The 20,192-nt window shown below is 40.4% G+C and overlaps 2 protein-coding genes across 2 annotated transcripts; both read left to right on the plus strand.

The window, feature by feature from the left end:
- Positions 1 to 5,496: 5,496 nt before the first annotated feature.
- LOC102795155 (E3 ubiquitin-protein ligase TRIM39-like) lies at positions 5,497 to 9,117 on the plus strand. Its single transcript, XM_087839377.1, has 8 exons — positions 5,497 to 5,587; positions 6,137 to 6,716; positions 6,824 to 6,919; positions 7,420 to 7,653; positions 7,862 to 8,009; positions 8,158 to 8,184; positions 8,319 to 8,464; positions 8,574 to 9,117. The coding sequence occupies exons 2-8, from the start codon at positions 6,147 to 6,149 to the stop codon at positions 9,003 to 9,005; spliced, it is 1,653 nt and encodes a 550-aa protein (XP_087695503.1). The 5' UTR covers positions 5,497 to 5,587; positions 6,137 to 6,146; the 3' UTR covers positions 9,006 to 9,117.
- A 949-nt stretch (positions 9,118 to 10,066) lies between these two features.
- On the plus strand, positions 10,067 to 19,797 carry rpgrip1 (RPGR interacting protein 1). Its single transcript, XM_006807323.2, has 31 exons — positions 10,067 to 10,180; positions 10,471 to 10,610; positions 10,834 to 10,887; positions 10,987 to 11,107; positions 11,326 to 11,531; positions 11,624 to 11,726; positions 11,929 to 12,069; positions 12,886 to 12,991; positions 13,080 to 13,103; positions 13,205 to 13,351; positions 13,469 to 13,542; positions 13,657 to 13,862; positions 13,951 to 14,057; positions 14,139 to 14,189; positions 14,281 to 14,460; positions 14,553 to 14,670; positions 14,823 to 14,986; positions 15,067 to 15,412; positions 15,510 to 15,670; positions 16,026 to 16,258; positions 16,353 to 16,468; positions 16,718 to 16,938; positions 17,027 to 17,068; positions 17,168 to 17,352; positions 17,819 to 17,897; positions 18,034 to 18,097; positions 18,231 to 18,325; positions 18,485 to 18,674; positions 18,767 to 18,851; positions 18,972 to 19,099; positions 19,465 to 19,797. The coding sequence occupies exons 2-31, from the start codon at positions 10,523 to 10,525 to the stop codon at positions 19,686 to 19,688; spliced, it is 4,059 nt and encodes a 1,352-aa protein (XP_006807386.2). The 5' UTR covers positions 10,067 to 10,180; positions 10,471 to 10,522; the 3' UTR covers positions 19,689 to 19,797.
- Positions 19,798 to 20,192: the final 395 nt, after the last annotated feature.

Consider the following 20,192-nt stretch of genomic DNA (forward strand, 5'->3'; position numbering starts at 1 on the left):
TCTTAATAAAAATGACCACAAAAAAATTTCAAGTGAAAATTAAGCACTTCTGCTAAATTATTGCAGAGTCTCCACATTGTAATTTAACAAAATATCACTGAACTATTGGCACTGTCTCGAGCTTTCAGAATAATAAATAAACACTTCTGTTTGGAATAAAATGAATACAAATTAGGTTTGATAATAAAATAAACTTTTAAATTATTGCAGAGTGTCCATTTTGTACACAAACAAACAAAATAACGAAAGTATTTGGCATTGACGAACAAACTCCCCATCTGCCCGTGGATCATCAGTCCACTGTGCCATTAAACCAAGGACTGACATCGCACACACACTGCTTGTCTTTACCTCTTTAGAAAGTTTTGGCACCATTATCTCCCTGATGTGTGGGCGGTTGGGAATTTCATATCGCAGCTCGAGTATGCTGAGAATCCTATGTTTTCCACGACTGGCATTGGCTGGTCATCCAGAGCGATAAAATGAGTCAGAGCCTCTGTTATTTAAACTGCCCGTGGATTTTCTCTTGACATTTTTCATCGCTTTTCCAAAACCTGAGTTAAAGTTGGCTGTTCCGGTCCACACTGCTGACATTTTGTTTAGCCTAGCTACAGCAGCCTCCAGTTTCACTTTTTTTTATCTGGAGCTGCCAGTCTGACTCGTCTAACCCTGTGCCTGTTTAGCGCGGGTTATCCCCCTAGTGGCCAATCTAAAAAACTACAACAAAAATGACAAGCCACCCTCTGATTAATGAAATAAGTTAGTATTGGTTCATGGTATCGGTTAACTTTTACGAGTATGAGTACACACACATTTTACAGTATCGGCCCGATACCCGATACCAGTATCGGTATCGGTGTATCCCTAATAGAAACTATATCATATGAACTTATTTTGCATTAGTGTTTTTTGAGACATACACCAACATGTCTCAAAAAAGTAAGGATGGGGATATCAAAAGACTGGAAAAAGAAGTGGTACTCAAAAGGAGCTGCTGGAGGAACATTTTCAGCTAAGCAGATTACATGATCGGTTAGAGGAAGAGCAGTTTAGAGATGCCCGGTTTCTCAAGAGTAAAGATTGGTAATTTTGTCTGAAATGCAAAAACAAAGTGAATAATAATAATAATAAATAAATAAATAAGTAATATAACGTTCCTGAACATAAAACTGCCAAGACTTTGAATATCTCGTCATTGTCAAAACAGTACATAATGTCTTTGAAAACTTTGCGCAATTTGGAGAAATCTCTCCAATATCAGCAATGGATGTCCATATTTCATGTCTAACTTTCAGAAATTGTTGTGAAGATATTCTACTCTGCCATCCACAAATGCAGGTTAAAGCTCTATCATGCAAAGACATAGGTAAACCCAAAATGCCACTGCCTTCTATTGGCCAAAGCTTATTTAAAATGGGCTGAGGCAATGTGAAAACTGTTCCGTGATCAGTGCTCGGTTCAAAAGCCTGTATCCTTGATGGTATGGGTGCTTTGGTAGACTAGTGCCTAGGACATATTGACCGACTCTTGTGAAAGGTAGAGAGGATGTTACACGTTGTTAACCATCAAATTCAAAAAAATTCAATTTAATATCTTTTTTTTAAATCGTACGTTTTTTTTTTCCAGGTAGAAGAAGTTATTTTTAATATTGTATTGTGGATAAAATATGGGTTTATGAGATTTGGAAAGTAGTGCAATCTGTTTTTATTTGCATTTTAAATAGGGCCCCAACATTTTTGGAATTGGCGTTTAATTTTAAAAACAGAAGCTCGGAAAATAATTCTGATGTCAGGATAAAGCAAGACAAAATACTCACTTAAAAATCTATAAACTGTAAATATAATTGAGAAATTATGAAATAAAAACATAATATTGTAATGAGGTCATATGTTCTTGGTTAACTCTACTTCAGATAATTAAATAAAAGAATAATTGCTTGATTTAATTCATAAATAAAGATTTCATGAAATCATAATAACGAACATCATAGTATTGTTTTATGTACTGAAATGAAAAGTAATACATAGTTATTTTAAAAGAGTACATTATCATTTAAAATGATTGTTTTATTATTTTATGTAAAAATTGTGCTTTTGTATCAACAGACTTTATCATCGGACTGAACGTGAGACTGAAGTCATTTCCTCAGCTGTCAGACTCAGAAATTCAGGCAACACTGGAGGAGGTCAGACTAACCTCTGTTTGATTTCCAGCATCAAGACATTCTTATTTTACTTTCACTTCATCCACTGATTTCCTGTTATGTGTGCATGTGTTGTTTTTTCCCCATCTAGTTCTTCAGAAAAAATGGATTATTGCCACAGTTTTTTTCCCTGAAGGTCCTGAAGGTTAAACCATGACACAAGAAGAGAAAAGAAGTGATTGAATGGAAGTGAACAGATCTATGCAGCAAAGAAGAAAAGAATGTTTCTTAAGTGCCTTTCACATTTATTACTTACTTTCCTCAAAAAGGTACCAAAACAAATTAATTGTTTAATTTAAAAAAAAATACATAAATAAAAGCAGATTTTTTTTTGCTCTTCATTCTGTGTTCTTTAACAGTAAAAGAGATCATTCAGTAATAGCTATGTGATGTTTTGCTTGCAAGTATTATAATTGTGTTGATGCAAAAAAACAGAATTCTGAGATTTATAGTACAACATTTCAAAACCTATTGTCATGTGTGCTGTATGACAGGCAGGAAATAGGGACCCAAGTGCAGGACTCACGAAATCGAATGAACTTAAAGCGTTTATTGCTGGGAGACTTTCCGTAAAAAGTAAACTTCACAAAAAAGAAACTAAACTGGACACTTGAATCTAGAAACTAGCGATAGCTTGGTTGAAGCTGACGCTCTGGAGCGTCTTTCACAAAAAAACAATACACTGTGTCGAGGCTTCATTTAGAACGTAACTCTTCGGCACCTGGTTCAGTGGTTTATAAGGAAGTAAATCATGCATGGGATTTGTGGAGTGTTTTGATGGTGAGAGATAACAAACCACTGATCATTCTATTGAGAGATATGGAGCCAGCAAGGAGGAGAGGAGGTTCCATCATGTGGGAGTATTTTGAGTTGATTTTGGTCAATCGAGTGGGTTTGCCAGCTTTGTGTTCTTGTTGTTTGCCTTTTTTTGGGTGTTGTTTTAAAAATAAAATAATCTTAAAATGTTATTCTACAAAATGTGCAGCAATTGAATTTGTTTATTCTGTTGAGGTGATAGTCTGTGGAACCCAGACTATCCGTATACCTGCATCTCTACCAGTTTCTGTGCACGCCAGCCTCTTCTGTTCCATGTGAGCGGATTTTCTCTAAGGCAGGAGAAATTATCTCCAAAAGAAACAGACTCGGCCATCGCACAGTGGAACAAATTCTCTTCTTAAATAAAAGCCAAACAGGATAACCTTAAATGCATCATGTTTTTACTTTACAAGTTCATAAGTATTTTCCCTTTCCAGTTCACAATCAATTCCAGGTCAAAAATATGTACATGGAGGCAGGACCGCATAGCAGAAGCATGCTCCATACTATACATAACATACTCCATAATGTTTTGTACATTATGTATATTATACGTATTTTTCATCTGTTGTTTTTACCAACATCAATACGTCACAAGCAAAAACAGACCACACCATGGCACATGTTTAAATAAGGAAAGTTTATTGATCAAATTTATTTATTAAACAAATAGACATAATTTTTCTCTCCAAAAGATACATGTTCAAAGCAACACAAGGGGGACCCAATATCAGACAGAATTGTGAACTCCACTCAGAGTGGGCAGTCATAATGAAGCAGTACACTTTAATTTGTACAGGGTGGGCCATTTATATGGATACACCGTAATAAAATGGGAATGGTTGGTGATATTAAAGTCCTGTTTGTGGCACATTAGTATATGTGAAGGGGCAAACTCCTCAAGATGGGTGGTGACCATGATGGCCATTTAGAAGTCTGTAGATTAAAGCTGTTCTTCATATTTTTGGCCACCAGATGTCACCAGAGATGACTGTGTCGAAAAGCTTCAAGTAATGAACCGTTTTTTAACACCAGCTTCAATGCTTCAGAAAGCTTAGTTTAGCCATCACTACTAGAAACTAATTAACACGAACTAGGAAATTCATGACATGGCAAAGATGGTAGGGAATGGGATATTCTCTCAGTCTTAGGACATGAACACCTTGGATTTTTATAAATGAAATCAATGTTTTGTTCTTGTCAAACTACTCTTAAATAGAAGTTAGTAGAGTACAAAAATCTGACCAATGAGAAAGATGCTTTATGAAATGAAACTGCAGCGCCTGAGTTGAAGGCAACTGGACTTCTTATTAAGTTCTTGAAGACATTTCATTTTTCATCCAAAAAGCTTTTTCAGTTCTAAAAAGTGATGGTGAGTTTCAGATGGACACATATGGCGTCATTTACCATTATCTCAAAAAGCATCTGTGTCTTCTAACCAAAATGTGAGTGTTTTTACCTTCAAAAGAATGATGTGAATATGTACATCTGTGCTGATGAGCTGGGTCTCCTATGTTGTACTATGCATCTGCAGAGTGGGCTCTCCTATGTAAAGGTCTGAGCACTCCTCACTCAATTGCACAGCACACACAGTTCAGTTTGTTTTTATGTGTTTTGTCATTAGGATGAAATAGTTTTTGTCCGAGGGTGTTACAGAGTACCAGCATGCTACGCTTGAAGAACACTCTTCTGAGTTTCTCCCACGAACTTGTTTGGTTTCTAAGTAGTTGAAGGTTTTTTTTCCTGAATCTCTTTAGTGTGTGTGTGTGTGTGTGTGTTAATTTGTCTTTTATTTCAAATTTTGTTTTGTACTTTTTATTGCTTTAAAATATAATAGGCCAACATAGATTTGTTTTATCTTTTTTTTCTCTTTTGTGTTCAGCAAATTCAGTCATGTAATTTTGTAAGCGAATGTACTATATGAATCAACTCAGCCATTGCCACTGAATCTAAAGCATGCAATGTATCTAAAGGATGCTGAGGATACTTCTGAGGAGGTGAGACTAACCTCTGCTTTTGTTCTTTTTTTCAGTGTCAACATCTCTTAATATTCACTTTAACTGACATTTGACTTTCTGCAGCACCAAGATTTTTTCACTGGGTTTATAGGTGACATTTTTTTAAAAAAGTAGGTCTTCAGACAGTATGGATCAGTGCTGCAGTTTTCTGAAGATCTTTTCAGCGTGTTGAGCTGTGAATCTATTGCAGGAGTATGAGAAATGGGTAACAGATAAATCATCCGTGTTCAAAAATATAATATTTATGTTATGTTTGCAATATGTTATACTGAAAAGTTTCCACATCCAATCATCATTTAAGGTGTGTGCAATACAAACACAGCAGCAATACATCCATACAAAGAACTGCCACACAATACAAAACCAGTAATGCACCTGATACAGACCTTACTCCTCCTACCCAGGAATGAAATGCAAAGGAGAAAAAGAGAATGAGAGGGAGAGTTGTGTGGGTGTGCCAACAGCTGAATAGGGAGGACTTTGGCTTCACAACCACAGTGCTAGTATTATGCTTCGCTGCCTCAGAGATCAGCTTTCGCATTCAGGAAAGGTAAGAGCAAAACAACGATGACAGATGAACTAGATATGACTCAACATTATTTTTTAGATATTTCTGCTCTTGATCTGCTTTCCTTTGTACCAGACAGATAAAATACTGTATACTAATATCTGAAGCTGTCAGTTTTAACCCCCTAAGGGAATATGTTATACTGAAAAGTTTCCACATCCAAATTGCAATGGTTGGAAACGAGGGAGCATGTTAGTATGTCTGTTCAGTATCTCAGGCCCTTTTTTAAAGTTAAGCTTAAAGAGGAAGTGAAAGGCTGAACTATGTCACCATGCAGCTGGACTTTGTCCAGTGAACTGCTTTGAATTGTTTCAAACCATTGATAAGGAGGTTTGTGCGTCTGGCTCTATTCCAAGTACTTACAGAGCTGACGATAAGGGAAATGCCTTGAAAAATGACCTTGATCTACGTTTGAGGTCATTTGTTAGCCTTGTAAATGTCCCAGTGTTACCAATAGTGATTTCTCAGTGACTCAGAAAGTAAATGATTAATGTTTTCTAAGCTCTCTCCTCTCTAATGTTCTTTCTTTAGCTCTGAGGCGATGGCTTCCAATAGTTTTCGTCTGTCAGAGGTGCAGTTTCAGTGTTCCATCTGCCAAGATGTTTTCTCAGAGCCCGTCTCCATCCCCTGCGGTCACAGCTTCTGCTTCACCTGCATCACAACACACTGGGACGTTAGCTGTGCAATTAGCTGCCCCAAATGTCACACAGTCTTTGAAGGCCGCCCTGAGCTTTGTGAAAACTCTTTTGCGAAGGAAATTTCAGAGCAGATCCGAACGAAAAGGCAGAACGGCGTGATTGCAGTGACAGAAAAAGTCATCTATTGCGATGTGTGCACAGGAACGAAAACGAAGGCACTGAAATCATGCCTCACGTGTCTGACTTCGTACTGCGAGATGCACCTGGAGCCTCACCTGAGAGTTGCCACCTTGAGGATTCACAAGCTGATTGAACCCGTGGCAATGCTGCAGAACAGGATGTGTAAAAAGCACCAAAGGCTTTTGGAGCTGTTCTGCAGAAGTGACCAGAGGTGTGTTTGTGTGCTGTGCACCGAAACGGACCACCGCTCTCACAAAACGGTCCCAGTGGAACGAGAAAGCCAAGAGAGGAAGGTGTGAACTCCTCCGCAGCACTGAACTCTTGTTAAATTAAATGCTAAACTAAACTCTGGAATAAGACTTTAACTATTTAAAGGTTCTGTCCTCGTTTTGACGTTTAGGCGCAGATGAAGAGGATCGAGGGTGATGTTCAGCAAATGATCCAGGACAGACTGCAGAAAGTGGAGGAGATTAAACGATGTGTGGAGCTCAGCAAAGTGAGTTAACATAAGAGCAAATAATATCTGGGGGTTTAAGCCTCTCAGGCTGTGATTAAAGCACCTAGAAACTGGCACCATTCCATAACAATGGACCGTGAGCTCAGTTTCATCCTCATTAATATGCAAATTGTTGTGACTACTGATCAATCAGCACATTGTAAGACAGTTAGGTCCTTTCTCAGTTCAGTTCTCAGATCAAAGTTCCTTTTTTACATAAATGGCCTCCTTGTCTCCCGCTTAAACAGGCATTCCTCCCTGTCCAGGGTGTGAAATCTCCTGGACATTGTTAGGCAATGGTGCTGGTTTCAGTCATGCCCTGGGACTGATGAACTCACTTAAATGAGTGACAACACATTTCTCTCACTGAAAACACAATGTTCAGATGGACACAATCAACTGTTCTGCTTGGAATGTGTTCAAATGGATCTACTGCTGAACGTTTTGCTTCCCTGAGGAAAAATGCTTTTTTGTTTGTATTTGCTTAATGCCCTCTATAGGTAAATTCAAAGAGAGACATAGAGAAAAGCGTGCAGGTTTTCTCCGCTCTCATTCGTACCATGGAGAGAAATCAAGCCGAGCTGGTGGAGATGATCCAGAGGAGGCAGGCGGCAGCGGAGCAGAGGGCAAACAGGCTCGTTGCAGAACTTGAGCTGGAAATCACTGAACTGCAGAGGAGAAGAAGTGAAATGGAGCAGCTTTTTCACACAGATGACCACCTCCATCTCATACAGGTTAGGAATTTAGTTTATTTTCCAGAAGGTGGGGAGGTAGACAGAAAAAACACATGGGAAGTGGCTCCAATTCAGTGGGAGACGGATCATTTGTCATTGTTTTGCTTGTTAATGTATCCAGTTACAAAAAGCAGGATTTTTTTTAAGTCATCCTACTTTGTATTTTAAATCATTGCTTTTAAAGTAAGTTTTCTCTTCTTTGTGTCAGAGGTTTCCAGCTCTGAGTTCTCTTCCATCGGCCAAATCCTGCTCTGAAATCATCGTCCATGCTGACACCAGTTTGGGGATATTACGCAGAGCAGTGGTCAGCATTGAACAGCAGCTGCAATTGGAGCTGAAAAAACTTTCCATTCAAGGTTCATATCTATTCTGATTTTTTTATGTATTTATTTTTTGTCAACATCATTACATGAAATGACTGAACAGCTGCTTTCAAACAACATCGCAATCAAAGATCACACATGGGTGGAGTATTTTTGACCGTATGTTCTGATCTTTTTGCAGAGCATGAGAAGATTCAGCAGTATGCAGGTAAGAGTGTTCACTGTCACGAAAGGGAACATTTATATTTCCTGCTTTGACAAAACACAAAACCACACAAAAATATTTTCTTATTAGAAATAAGAGGCTAATAAAGTCCCGCATAAACTGTGTCTTCCTACCAGCTGATGTTCAGCTGGACCCCAGGACAGCCAACCCTTGGCTGGTTTTATCAGAGGATGGGAGGCAGGTCTGGGATGGAGAGGCTGAACAAAACATGGCTGACATACCAGAGCGTTTTGACACGGCGCCATGTGTCCTCGCCCTCAAGGTAATTAAAGATGTAGCGGGTTCCCCTTTAAACATTTTGTCTTTTTATTGCTCTCTGTGATACATGGAAAAATGGGCAGTCAGTGATGTGTAGCTCTCTCCTTAAACAGGGATTCACCACAGGAAGGCACTACTGGGAGGTGGATGTCGGAGACAAGACAGCGTGGGATATAGGTGTAGCTAAAGAATCAGTCAGCAGGAAAGGTTTGGTCACACTGTGTCCAGAAGATGGTTATTGGACTATTTGTTTGAGGAAGGGCAGTGAGTACCGGGCATGTGCTGGACAGGCAGAGCTGTTGTGCCTCGCTCAGAGACCACATGTCGTTGGGGTGTTTTTGGATTATGAGGAAGGCAGGGTGTCATTTTACGACGCAGAGACCCAGTCACACATCTATTCTTTCAAATGCGTCCGATTCACCGACGCCATGCTTCCCTTTTTTAACCCTGACATGAGCGACAACGGCAGCAACAAATCACCACTCATCATCCGCCAAGTCAGTGGAATTGATGAAGGCAAGGACTTAGATGACATCACTATATGATGTACGTCGGTCTGGGTTTGTTTTTGGTTTTTTTGCATTAAACTGTTTCCTGTTTTGTAATGCATGAAGATATTTTTAAACATTTAAAAACTGCATGCAAATTGTAAAGTTAGTATTACATTTTTTGAATGAAACTGTTCATAAAATAAATACTCCTTTCTCAATAAATACCTCAAACTCTACTTGCTTTGCTTAGCAACTGTAAAATAATGATTTCTACATATAGGATATATTGTATTCTGGCTTGTATACTAGAGAATTCATCCTTTTACTTCTATCAGCTGTCACATCATCAATAAACACTAGTGACTGTACATGTCCATGCCATAACACTGGTCCCACCACATGCTTCTGATCATCAACTGTTTCTTTCCTTCTCCACACGTTTCTCCTCCCATCATCCTGATACAAGTTCGTCTTGGTTTCATCTGTTTTCTGGCCTTCCCGTTCTTGAGTGTTACAGCTCGAATGTTCTTGTAAATCCACACTGAAAATCTATAGCATACAAAAATGCAACACAATGAATTGACTGAATCATCTTTGTATGTCCTTTTCATTTGTATAATAAACCATCAGGCCATGAAACTGCTTGTCAGTCAATTAATTCTTAGCCTCTGAAAATACTGTAATAAAAGTGACCTTGAGTAGAAAAGCACTACATGAGAACCATACTTTTTGTGAGTTTTTCAATCAGCTGCTGTTATCTGTTGTATATGCTTACAGCCTCCACCCACGTATTTATTATCTGCTTCCCTTGTGCTTCAATAAACAGATCTGAGACCTGCTTCACTCTAATAACAGCTCTCCTCAGTCATTATAACCTAACTACAAACTGATTTCAGAGCACATCTTAATCTACAATCTGATGCTCGCTAATCAGATTAGCGTGGAAATAGGATTAGCATCCACGCATGTGGAACACTGCTTCAAGATTGGACCACGACTACTATATACTAATGTTTCTCACTGAATTACATCTATGCACGGAAATATATTAACATAGATCTAAAGTAGAAAGCATCTCTCTGTGAAGACTAAGCTAACAGAGGTTGGGAAGGAACGAAAGAAGAAAGTCTTAAGAGGGATTAAACCTGGACAGGAAGGACAGACATAAATCCTGCCTGGTTGTGCTGGACACCAGGCTCAAGTAGGAAACACCACACAATTCTCACACGGTGAGTTAAATAGCTCTTATTAGGAAAGCTTTCAGTGTTGAAGTCTGAATTATTTAAAAAACTGTTATCTTTTCTGGGCATTGAGCACATTACAGTTTAAAGTAGTCACTTTGGAATATCTTTAAAAACAGTTAGACTGTAGAGAGACCCTACAATTATTCTCTCTCTCTGTTTTTAATTGTTGTAAGCCGTTTAGTGTAGCTACCATAGTGAAACTTTAAAACATGTCATATTTGCAGTATTAAGATATTTCGTCTTCAGCAATTCAACCTCATTTGAACCAAATTCAGGTTTTGTAAGGCTGACGGTTTCTGAGAAGATGAGTCTGTGAAGAGCGGTGTAATGTCGCTGGTGGTGGACGAGACAGCTGGGGACCTCCCAGTGAGGGATGTGGGCCTGATGAGAGGGGGACTGATGCCAACTGTCCCAGGTTGGTTTGTACTGATATGTGTTTTTGTCTGTCCTTAAAAACACAACTTGAAGAAAATAAACCAAAACCTTGAAGTACAAGCATCAAAGAGATAATGCCAATGAATGTTCCAATTTAGCTTTGCATTAAGTCTGAGTTTATTAATTATGAGCAGGGTTTAGGCAATAAATAAACTGTCATTAGGAATAACTCTGCAAATATCGCCTCATTGCCATCTTCTCAGATACTCTACGGGATGTCAAGTCCTGGAAGAAGCATCATGTCATGAGGACAAAAGGTAAAAGCACTTCAGGTTTTTATAGTCTGTATGGAAGTCGCACAACTTCAGTTTTCATGTCTGTGTGTGCTTTCTCTGTGTCTCCATCTCCCTGTCCAGCAGACCCTCAGCGCCTTTTTCGATTTCCCAGAGAGCACCTGGAGGACATGTGCCTCCGACTGCAGGAGGAGAACAGTGTGCTAAAACAACACACACGCACCCAGGACCAGAGACTACGCAGGTAACACACACACACAAAACACTTTTTGTACCTGATTCCATACATTTGAACAACGTGGAGCATATTAATGAAATTTATTTACTGGCAATAAGATGAAAGTAATACTGAAACCTCAAAGAGAGATTAAGGAGTGCCTTTTGCACTCTTTAAAGGCACTTACTGAACACCTGTCAGCTAATGCAAACTGTGGCCAATTAAACCTCTCTGCTTTGCCTCAGTATGTCTGCTAGGCTAATGCGTCTTCGTCAGACCAGTCCTGGCTCCAGTGGTGTTAAGGAGAGGGACATGGAGGACACGATACAGGAGCTGGAAACCCGAGTGGCAATGCTGGAGAGCCAGAAAGGAGTGCTGCAGAACAAACTCAGCCTGGCCAAGCAGCACATTATGGACCTGGGAGCTCGCACACCCTACAAATTCAGCAAAGGTGTGCGCAACAGCAACAACAACAAGAATAGAGGCCGCAGTGATTCCCTCTTAAATCTCTTTATTTTCCTTCCCTGGTCTTCGTGTTGTTAGGTAAAAATCTGGACGGAGACGGTGGAATGAGGAGGGCAGCCCAGACTGCACCACCTCGATATGGCCCTACACTGGAAGACACCAGGGCAGAGATGGAGAGGTTGTAAGTGTCCCATGTGTGATGTGCTAAATGACCAAATGATCCATTAGCTACAGCAGATCATCCTTTAGCGTGACATGACTGACCACACTCTTGCGTAGCTGAAGTAAATCACATGACGCACGTTAATAAGCGACAAGGAAAATATCTGCACTAAAAACCTCTGAGAGTCTCATCATGATCTCACTGTGTATTTCCCACCCAGCAGGTCCACTATGACAGAACAGGTGAGGATGGCAGAGCTGGAACTAACTGCCCAGGCGCTCAGAGACTCACTGAGAGAGAAAGAGAAAGAGATTGAGGGGACCTTTCGAGAGATGAGGAAGCAACAGGCCGACAGACACCGGTAGCTACAGCAGAGACATCACAGAGACAATCATGAAACAATTAAATGAAATAGGATAATTGATGTTACTGCATTTTTTTGAAAGGCTTTTTAGGGGATATTTATGTTCACTGTGAGAATAACTGTGAATGCTCAGCATGACAACGTCTTAATTTGACTTAATTTGCTTGTGCCGTTTGTAGCATTTCCTCCTAAACAAGAACGTTAAATGGCAGCATTGTAGAGCTAAGTGCCTGTGTGCATGATGCAGCATGTATCCTCTCAGCATATCATACAATAATCTCACACATTGTATCACAGCTGTACACTTGAATTGAGTTGAGCCCTTTGTGCTCACTTTCACACTCTACCAGAAAAGCTTTGCACAGTTCACCAGTGAGTGAATCAGCTGATTTAAAATAAGTCTTGTTTATGTTTTACTGGGTTTCTGCACCGCCTGTCCGTTCAACCCACTCACTGTCTGAAAGCTCACTGTGTGTTGTAGCTCCTCAGTCTCCTTTTTGAACTTTCTTCTTATTGGCTGCAAATTGCAAACAGAAGGTGTGAGCAAACACCAGGATTGTCCCCTCTCTTTGTCATCAATAAAAACTGAGAAAGCAAAAACAGAGCTGTCTGAGATGAAACCTTGTTTAAAGCGTTCATCGTGTTTGAGCATCCACTGCTGTAACGGTGAGGACAGAAAAAACAGGAAATAAGCCTGTGATCTTAAACTTTAAACACAAACATAAGCAAACACTTGCATTTTTGTTTTTTTTAAAAAAAGAACATAAGTAAATTCATCCATGAAATATGTCCAAAATCATTTGTCTCTACCAGAATTACTATCAGGGAGAATGTGGATTTAATCCGTCTGCAAAAGCAGCTTTCAGAAAAGAGCGCTGCCCTGAGAGTTACACAGGAAAAATTCACCAACCTGCAAGAGGTCAGAAACACTGTCTGTCAAACATTTCTTTTCTTATGTCACAGGAACTTCTTTTTTCAGCTTACTAGACATTTTGCTTTTCTTCTAGGCTTATGAGAATCAGCTAGAAGAGGTAAAGGTCTCAGCACACTGATAAAGTTCAGCTGATGTTTCAGGTAAATAAAATTTGAAAAACCGCTAATTGTAATTTTGACTGCCATGTTTTTATATCAGACTCAGAGATCAATGAGGGAAAGTCAGGGAGCTCTGCTGGGGAAAGCTGAGGAACTGACCGAACAACTGAAACAGGAAAGACAAAAAGCTCTGGAACTAGAGGGACAGCTTACCAACACGACCCTGTCTCTGCAGACCCTCGACAAGGTACGCTACCTCATCTGCATTAACAAATCTAAGAGAGAACCTCAAAGATGACAGAAGGATGTCTATGGTTCATTACCAAAAATCTGGAGATCATATAATATATAATTTCTCTATCAGCTACAGGAGAGGATATCAGACCTGGAAGGAGAGAGGGACCTGATTAAAAGAAACTATGACACGCTGCTAGAAAGGTAAAAGAGTATGTGCTTCAAGACCAAAGAAAGTTATTAATTCCAATATAAACCCCAAAACATCACCTGTTGTTTCAGTGGTTATTTAAACCTTCTTTTCCACCCTTTTTTCAGTACTTTATCTTCTCAAAGCACCCATGATCACCAGGTGGAAAAACAGAAAGAAGTGCTCCAGACAAGCGAGAAGCTCGGGGGAAATATCAGCAGGATGGAGGAAATGCTGCTGGCAGAGCAGGAAGACAGGCGCAGGCTGGAGGTGGAGAAGGAGAAACTGAGGCGAGAGAAGGAGATACTGGAGGAGCAGATGGAGCAAGAAAGAGGTCTCTTCATTTCTCAGCATGTGCTCGTCCAAAGCAAACAGGTTGTGTAATAACAACCCCGTTTGTTCATTTCTGTTGTTACATTTAGAGCTTTCTTTGTCTATGAGAGACAAACAAGAGCAGCTGGAACAGGAGGCGCTCCGGTACAAGGAGCAGGTCTCTGCTCTGCAGGACAGGCTGGACTCTGTGAGCAAGGTCCGAAGTTTTCAGCAGCTAATTTACACTTTCTGTGTGTTATCGGTGCTTTAAGCTGTGACACAGTTCCCTCTCTTCCAGGAGTTTGACATGAGCGTTGAGGAGCTGAGTGAAACCCTTCTGCAGATCAAGGTTTGCACTCTGTTGTACCCTGTTAGACAAACAAACCACATAAATTAGTAGATAAATTGCTTTTTTTAGCCTCGTGTCGTTTTCACTGCAGGCATTTAGAATGCAGCAGGAGAGCAAGGAGGGTTTGCGCTTCCTCCTGGCTGATGGGAAGTTGGAAGATTCACCCTGCGAGCTGGTGAATATCCAGGCATCTCATGCTGAGTCTGTGCTCGAATTACAGAAAACCAGAAACCTTTTACTGCTGGAGCACCAAATCACTAAAGACCTGCAGGTTTGCACAGTTTTTAAATGCATATGCGTATTATGTGGAACATAGCCGTTATCGCCATTTTTTCCGCAATTTCTCCCATTTTCTTCTCAAAGCAAGAGTTAAGTACAGTCAGCCAGAAGGTGGAGAGAGAGAGAGAGGAGAGCAGGAGGAGGATTGCAGAGAAAGACAAACTGCTATCAAAAAGAGCTCTGCAGATCAACAGTTTACAAGGTGTGACGATGAAAATGACAGCAACCCTTTCTACATTATAGTAACGACAAACAATTGCTAATTAGTTACTCAGACTTACTATTTGGCATGCAAGAAATGATGTACATTAGACAGAATCTCCAAATATTTTATTTTCTCTTCTGTACCTAAAGCCCAGTTGAAAGAGTTGGCATACAGCCCCAGGAACTACAAACGTACCATACCAGTACAGTACACCTGGCCAGTTGGAGATCAGGAGGTGGTGCAGCCCGTTGAGGATGACATGTCATTCTCTCAGCTCAAGGCTGGGGAATCGCTGCTAGAGATCCACCTGAAGGTAAAGACTCACATCCCGAGCCTGAATAATTTCAAGCTGTTTTCCCAAAGGTTATGATAACTGCTCATTCCCACCACCAGGCTGCAACCTTCACCCCAGCAGGACTGCGTATTATGGGGGGCATCCATCCAGGGGCAGATAAAGGTGAAGATATTGTGAGCTTCTGCACGTACAGCCTGCTGGACTTTGAGATGCACTCTACTCCTCTGGTGTCGGGAAGCCAGCCCAATTATGGCTTCACATCCCGCTACTGCCTGACAGTCCGGGATGTGGGCCGGCTGGGAGGTCAGGGGTCAAGAGTCAGAGTAGAGCTCCACCAGGCATTAGGAGGAGTCCGGTTTGTGACCCACGGAAGTGGACAAATGTCTCTAATGGGTGCCATAGAGAGGAGAGGAGAGCGTATTGGTGGACACGTGAATATTACAGGTGTGTAAAGAGAAGCTGTTTTGTTAATTCCACTGCATAGATGGAAAAAAAAGATCTCTTAGAAATGTTTTCGTTTTATTTACCGTCTCCCTCTCAGGACACGAGGGTGAAGTTGTTGGTGTTGTGGATTTCTGGGCACGTCTGTTCCCTCCTGCAGAGCCTGTGGCCACTGTGGCAGAGAGTGGAGCTGACTGGAAAACAGTGAGACACAGAAGCCCTGTGCAGGTCACGCTTGGGTGGCAAGACAGCATTCATGAGGTAAATCAGAGAGAAGATAAGCTGATGAAAGCACAGTGAATAGTGTGTCCACACTGGGAATACACACAATTTGGCCTTCCAGCTCATACTGCACCTACTGTATGAGCTACATGTATGTTCACATGTGTTAAGGCAAATTTGTGCCCCTTGTCACCTTGTTCAGTATTAGCTTTACACTTAAGTGTATGTATTTGTTACAAAATGCATTCATTATATCTAACCTTCTAGTTTTTTTTGTTGGGGGGGTAGGGGTCCAATTTGAGTCCAGTTTGGGTGAAGTAGCCTTTTAAAGTTGGATGCTCTGCTTCCAAACATGTCCAGAATCTATTTATGACTCTGTTTATATTTATGGCAGGAGTTACATGACTATGGTGGAGGAATCCCCAATGAACTGGTGGTAATGCTGGAACGCTGTGTGGGCCTCAGCGCTCGATGGCCAGGACTACTTCCTGATGCCTACCTGACATACAGGCTCTACGACCTGCCACCACATGTCTCTCAAACAACCAAGTGCACAGCTGATCCAGTGTTCAATGACGCTACTAGTTACCCACTTGCAATAACAACTGATGTGCTGCAGTACCTCAGGTACGCTAGTTCAAAAGTTTTCTTTTGTTTTTGTTTCTATTTAATCTCACCTTTAGCAGCCTGCTAACTTCACTCAATTGCACTTTTCTCTCAGGTCAAGCAGTCTGTGGGTGTACGTGTTTGATGACAGTGATGACCAGATACCTCCACCTTATCTGGCCAAAACCCCAATACCACTGCGAACCCTGGCTACAGGGAGAGAAATCAGAGGTGAGGGATGGAGAAAAGTAAAAGAACTGCATGATTTTTCTGCATCCATAACTCCAGGAGACATTAAGTAGATGAAGGTGGAAAAAAGTTGCTACAAAGTATCTACAAAGTAACACAAATTGGTTTATAATACTTTTATTTAACCTATTTACATGCTTGTTTAGGGAAACTGATCATATACAGGTTGTAAAGTACCATCTGTTTCTGAATCAGGCTGGATATCTCACAAGTTTCTTTATATTTTGCCAGGGGATTATGTGCTGAGAGATCCAGCCGGTGGACCTCGAGGCATGGTCAGAGTAATGATGAAATGGAAGTACCCATTTCAGCCACCTGTGGATGCCTTGCTAGGCCGACAGGGAAGCAGAGTGAACGTGCAGGGCAGAGCACGGGAAAGCAGTGAAAGGGAGGAGAGGAGACGAGAGAAGGATGATGCATCACAGAGACCCATAGCTAAGCCCAGAGTGAAGGTGAGGAAAGTGCATGATATCTGCGTGTTCAAAGACACTTCCTATCCCCTATAGCTTAAAATCTGTTTTTCTATGGCTTTTTTCACAGACTTGGAAACCTGAGCCTTTGCAGAAAGAGATGAAAGCCTGGGTAGGGTTTTAATCTGAAGAATGTGTGGGTGAGGTAGTTCAGCACACAATACAGCCATGTTTGTTTGTGCACTGATATACAATATTTGTCGGCTTACAGCCTCGGCCACCACCCACCAAACAGAGGAGCTCACAGGACATAAGAGCAGAGCAAACCACTTCTGTGAGGCCACTGTCTACAGACAGAAAGAGGTCTACTAAGAGGTCGCCTGAGCTTTACCAGAGAACACCTCATCTGACACCTGAGCCAAGACTGACCACACCTTCTCATTTACCAGCTACTAAGTAATTTCTTTTAAATACAAGGGGCACTTCTTAAAGTTGATATCACTGAAAATAGTTACGTATATGAAAACCAAATAAGATTTTTAAATCCATAATAATCAGTTTTAATTGTTTTAATAATTGACTGGAAGTTTCAACCATCGCTTTTATGATCATCAGCAGAGCTGAGCAGAAACAGCTTAAGATTGACTCTCCCAGAATAGAGTTAACTTCAAGACCTGATATGGACCAAACGTGTAAATAATGTGGTAAACAAATAATATCAATCACTAAGGGCAGTGGTTCTTTCGCTGGAAATAACACTTTTGACATTTCAAACACCACACAGAGACCTCCAACTATTTATTGGTACAAAACAAAATAATCTTTCAGCATCACATTTATTTAAAACAGTTTCATCCACTTATAAGAAATGTTGTAAGAAGAACATGATTAATTTTTAAAAATGTATTAAATCTTATTTAAGGTATTCAGAGAGAACATCTTCCAGACAATCACTCGCCACTGTGTCGAGGGTCAGCTCTGTCAGCGATGCCAGAACTCAGGTCAGCTCAATCACCTTCTTGTATTCAAAACAATGCTGTGAAAAGCTAATTTATGTAAATTTAGAATGAAAAGACACAAGCGAGAACTTGATGAATGGGCTCATGTGTCATGTGTTGTCTTCTTTTCTTTTTTCAGGATATTTCCATTGTGGATCAGATGTCAGTTGTTGAGGGTGAAGACGAGGACAGGAGTGAGAGCGGTAACTATTCATATACAAACGACACACTTGATTTAGGTTGCTTACGGCAATTTATAGCTTTATTCTGCCATTCATTAAACATGCAGAAAAAAGACTGCTCAGTGCTGACAGTGCTTTGATTTTGACTAAACAGCTGCTGCAGAGGACACTGAAGCCCCCGAATCTTCAGAGTCAAGTTCCTCACAAAGTGACATCGTTGTCATACCACCAAAACAAAAAATGAGGAAGGTAACTGTCTGAAAGAACGGAGCAACAACAGACAACAAAGGAAACATTATAATCATACCGCCTTTACTGTGCTCTTCTACATAGCGCTACAGTGGGACGCAATATGAGCTTTTATTTTGGAAATAATGCGGAGGCCAACATTTTGTCATTGTATTTCAGGGAGAAAAGCTTCGAGTGGAGATTCTGTCCCTGACTTTTGAACCTTCCTCAAATGTGGCGATGGATAAGTCAGTGCAGCGAGTGTACGTGGAATATCGGCTGCTGGGCATCCCGATGGAGACAACAGAAACACCCATGTCCCTCTGCAAACCTACCAAAGGAGAGGAGATTCACTACAACTTTACACGAGGTAAGAGTTAGTGAGCTGTCCATGTTTGTGCCAATAAGTTTTGAACTTTAAAGATCCTAAATAGACTCAAAATCTCTCTGTTTCTTTCTCAGTGATTTATGTGGATGGTTCACAGTCAACTCCGCTTAGACAGTATCTTTACACGATGTTGGAGGGCACTGACCCCAACCAGGGCAGGTAGTGTTTGCAAAGAAATTGTACACGTTAAAATCTGACTTAAGAAGTTTAATAATATCTCTGCTATTGAAAAGTCTTGCTTCTAAATGTAAGTTCGTGTGTCTGTACGTGTCACGGCAGGTTAAGGTTCACAGTAGTCAGTGAGCCAATGGACGTTAACGAGGAGTGTGTGGACGTTGGACACGCTTTTCTGAACCTACAGGAACTGCTGCTCACAGGAAATGATGTCATTGAACAGCAGCTTGACAGTGCGTGAGGTTTTTTTTGAGCAGTGTTTATTCATTGGATATGCCGAAAAGTCTGTTCATCTCGATGCAGAGGTTTCAGTGGGAGAAACATTTCGTCACTCATCCAAGTGACTTCTTCACTCACTCAGTCTGGATGGTTGACGAAACGTTTCTCCCACTGAAACACACATCGAGCTTAACAGAATCAACTTTTCGGGATTTCCCTACCTGGATGATTGAGCATGCATGAAGATAAATGGATATTTATTATGTGAAGGAAACCATCAAGACCCTTCACATTAATTCATAGTAGTTAAAATGACTGTTGACTACATCTAATTTGTAGAAATCATAATATTCTTTCAAATGGTTTCTCTTCCTGCCAGTTGTGAGCGTGGATGAAGACGAGGTGATAGGAAGTCTCAAAGTGTCTCTAGAAGCAGCTAAAGCTCTGACTGGGATATACCAGGAATTTCACGAGGAGGACAAGACTGAGAAAGATGAGAAGACAGATGAAGAAGAAGAGGAGGAGGAGGAAGAAGAAGGCAAAGAAAAGAAAAAGGATCAGTTACAAGTGATAGATTATGATGATAACAGTGATTTCTACTGAAAGTAAAAGTGAAGCAGGAGGATGAGCCTTGCTTTTTCACTTCCCATTTTAAAGCCTCATCAACATTCCCGATGGAAAGAAATAAAGATTCATTTTTGAAAGACATAAATCTGTTTGAAGTTTATGTAATTTTGATTTATTTATTTTTTTCCCTTTGCTTTTCTCTGCCAAACTCAGAATTTTAAGTGGCCGATTTTATTTGTTCTTTACACAAACAGTGTTTGATTATATGACCGAAAACGAACTGATTTATAGAAAACCTTGGGCCAGCTGGTGTTATCACAGTAAAGTAGGAAATGGCTTAACAGGCACAAGAAGAGGCGTGGTTGTAATTCCATATGTGCACGTATATTTAAAAAAATAACTATTCATATTGTTAAATTTTAAAAATCTTTTTAAAAAAGCATGTAATATCTCTCTAATATTATTTCAATTTTTTTTAAATTTATTAAGCAATTTATTTTTCATTTTAAAATTAGTGTCGACCCATTAAGGTAGCGCACA

Source organism: Neolamprologus brichardi, chromosome 3 (genome assembly GCF_056152115.1).
Source record: "Neolamprologus brichardi isolate AB-2024 chromosome 3, ASM5615211v1, whole genome shotgun sequence".
NCBI lineage: Eukaryota > Metazoa > Chordata > Actinopteri > Cichliformes > Cichlidae > Neolamprologus > Neolamprologus brichardi.

Bases quoted from the DNA above. Each gene is read 5' to 3' on its own strand.
- LOC102795155 (XM_087839377.1), top strand. From the start codon at position 6,147: ATGGCTTCCAATAGTTTTCGTCTGTCAGAGGTGCAGTTTCAGTGTTCC. The intron at 8,010-8,157 runs GTTCATATCTAT...ATCTTTTTGCAG, and splicing joins GAAAAAACTTTCCATTCAAG to AGCATGAGAAGATTCAGCAG. The intron at 8,465-8,573 runs GTAATTAAAGAT...CTCCTTAAACAG, and splicing joins CATGTGTCCTCGCCCTCAAG to GGATTCACCACAGGAAGGCA.
- rpgrip1 (XM_006807323.2), top strand. From the start codon at position 10,523: ATGTCGCTGGTGGTGGACGAGACAGCTGGGGACCTCCCAGTGAGGGAT. The intron at 13,104-13,204 runs GTAAAGGTCTCA...TTTTTATATCAG, and splicing joins ATGAGAATCAGCTAGAAGAG to ACTCAGAGATCAATGAGGGA. The intron at 14,058-14,138 runs GTCCGAAGTTTT...CCTCTCTTCCAG, and splicing joins GGCTGGACTCTGTGAGCAAG to GAGTTTGACATGAGCGTTGA.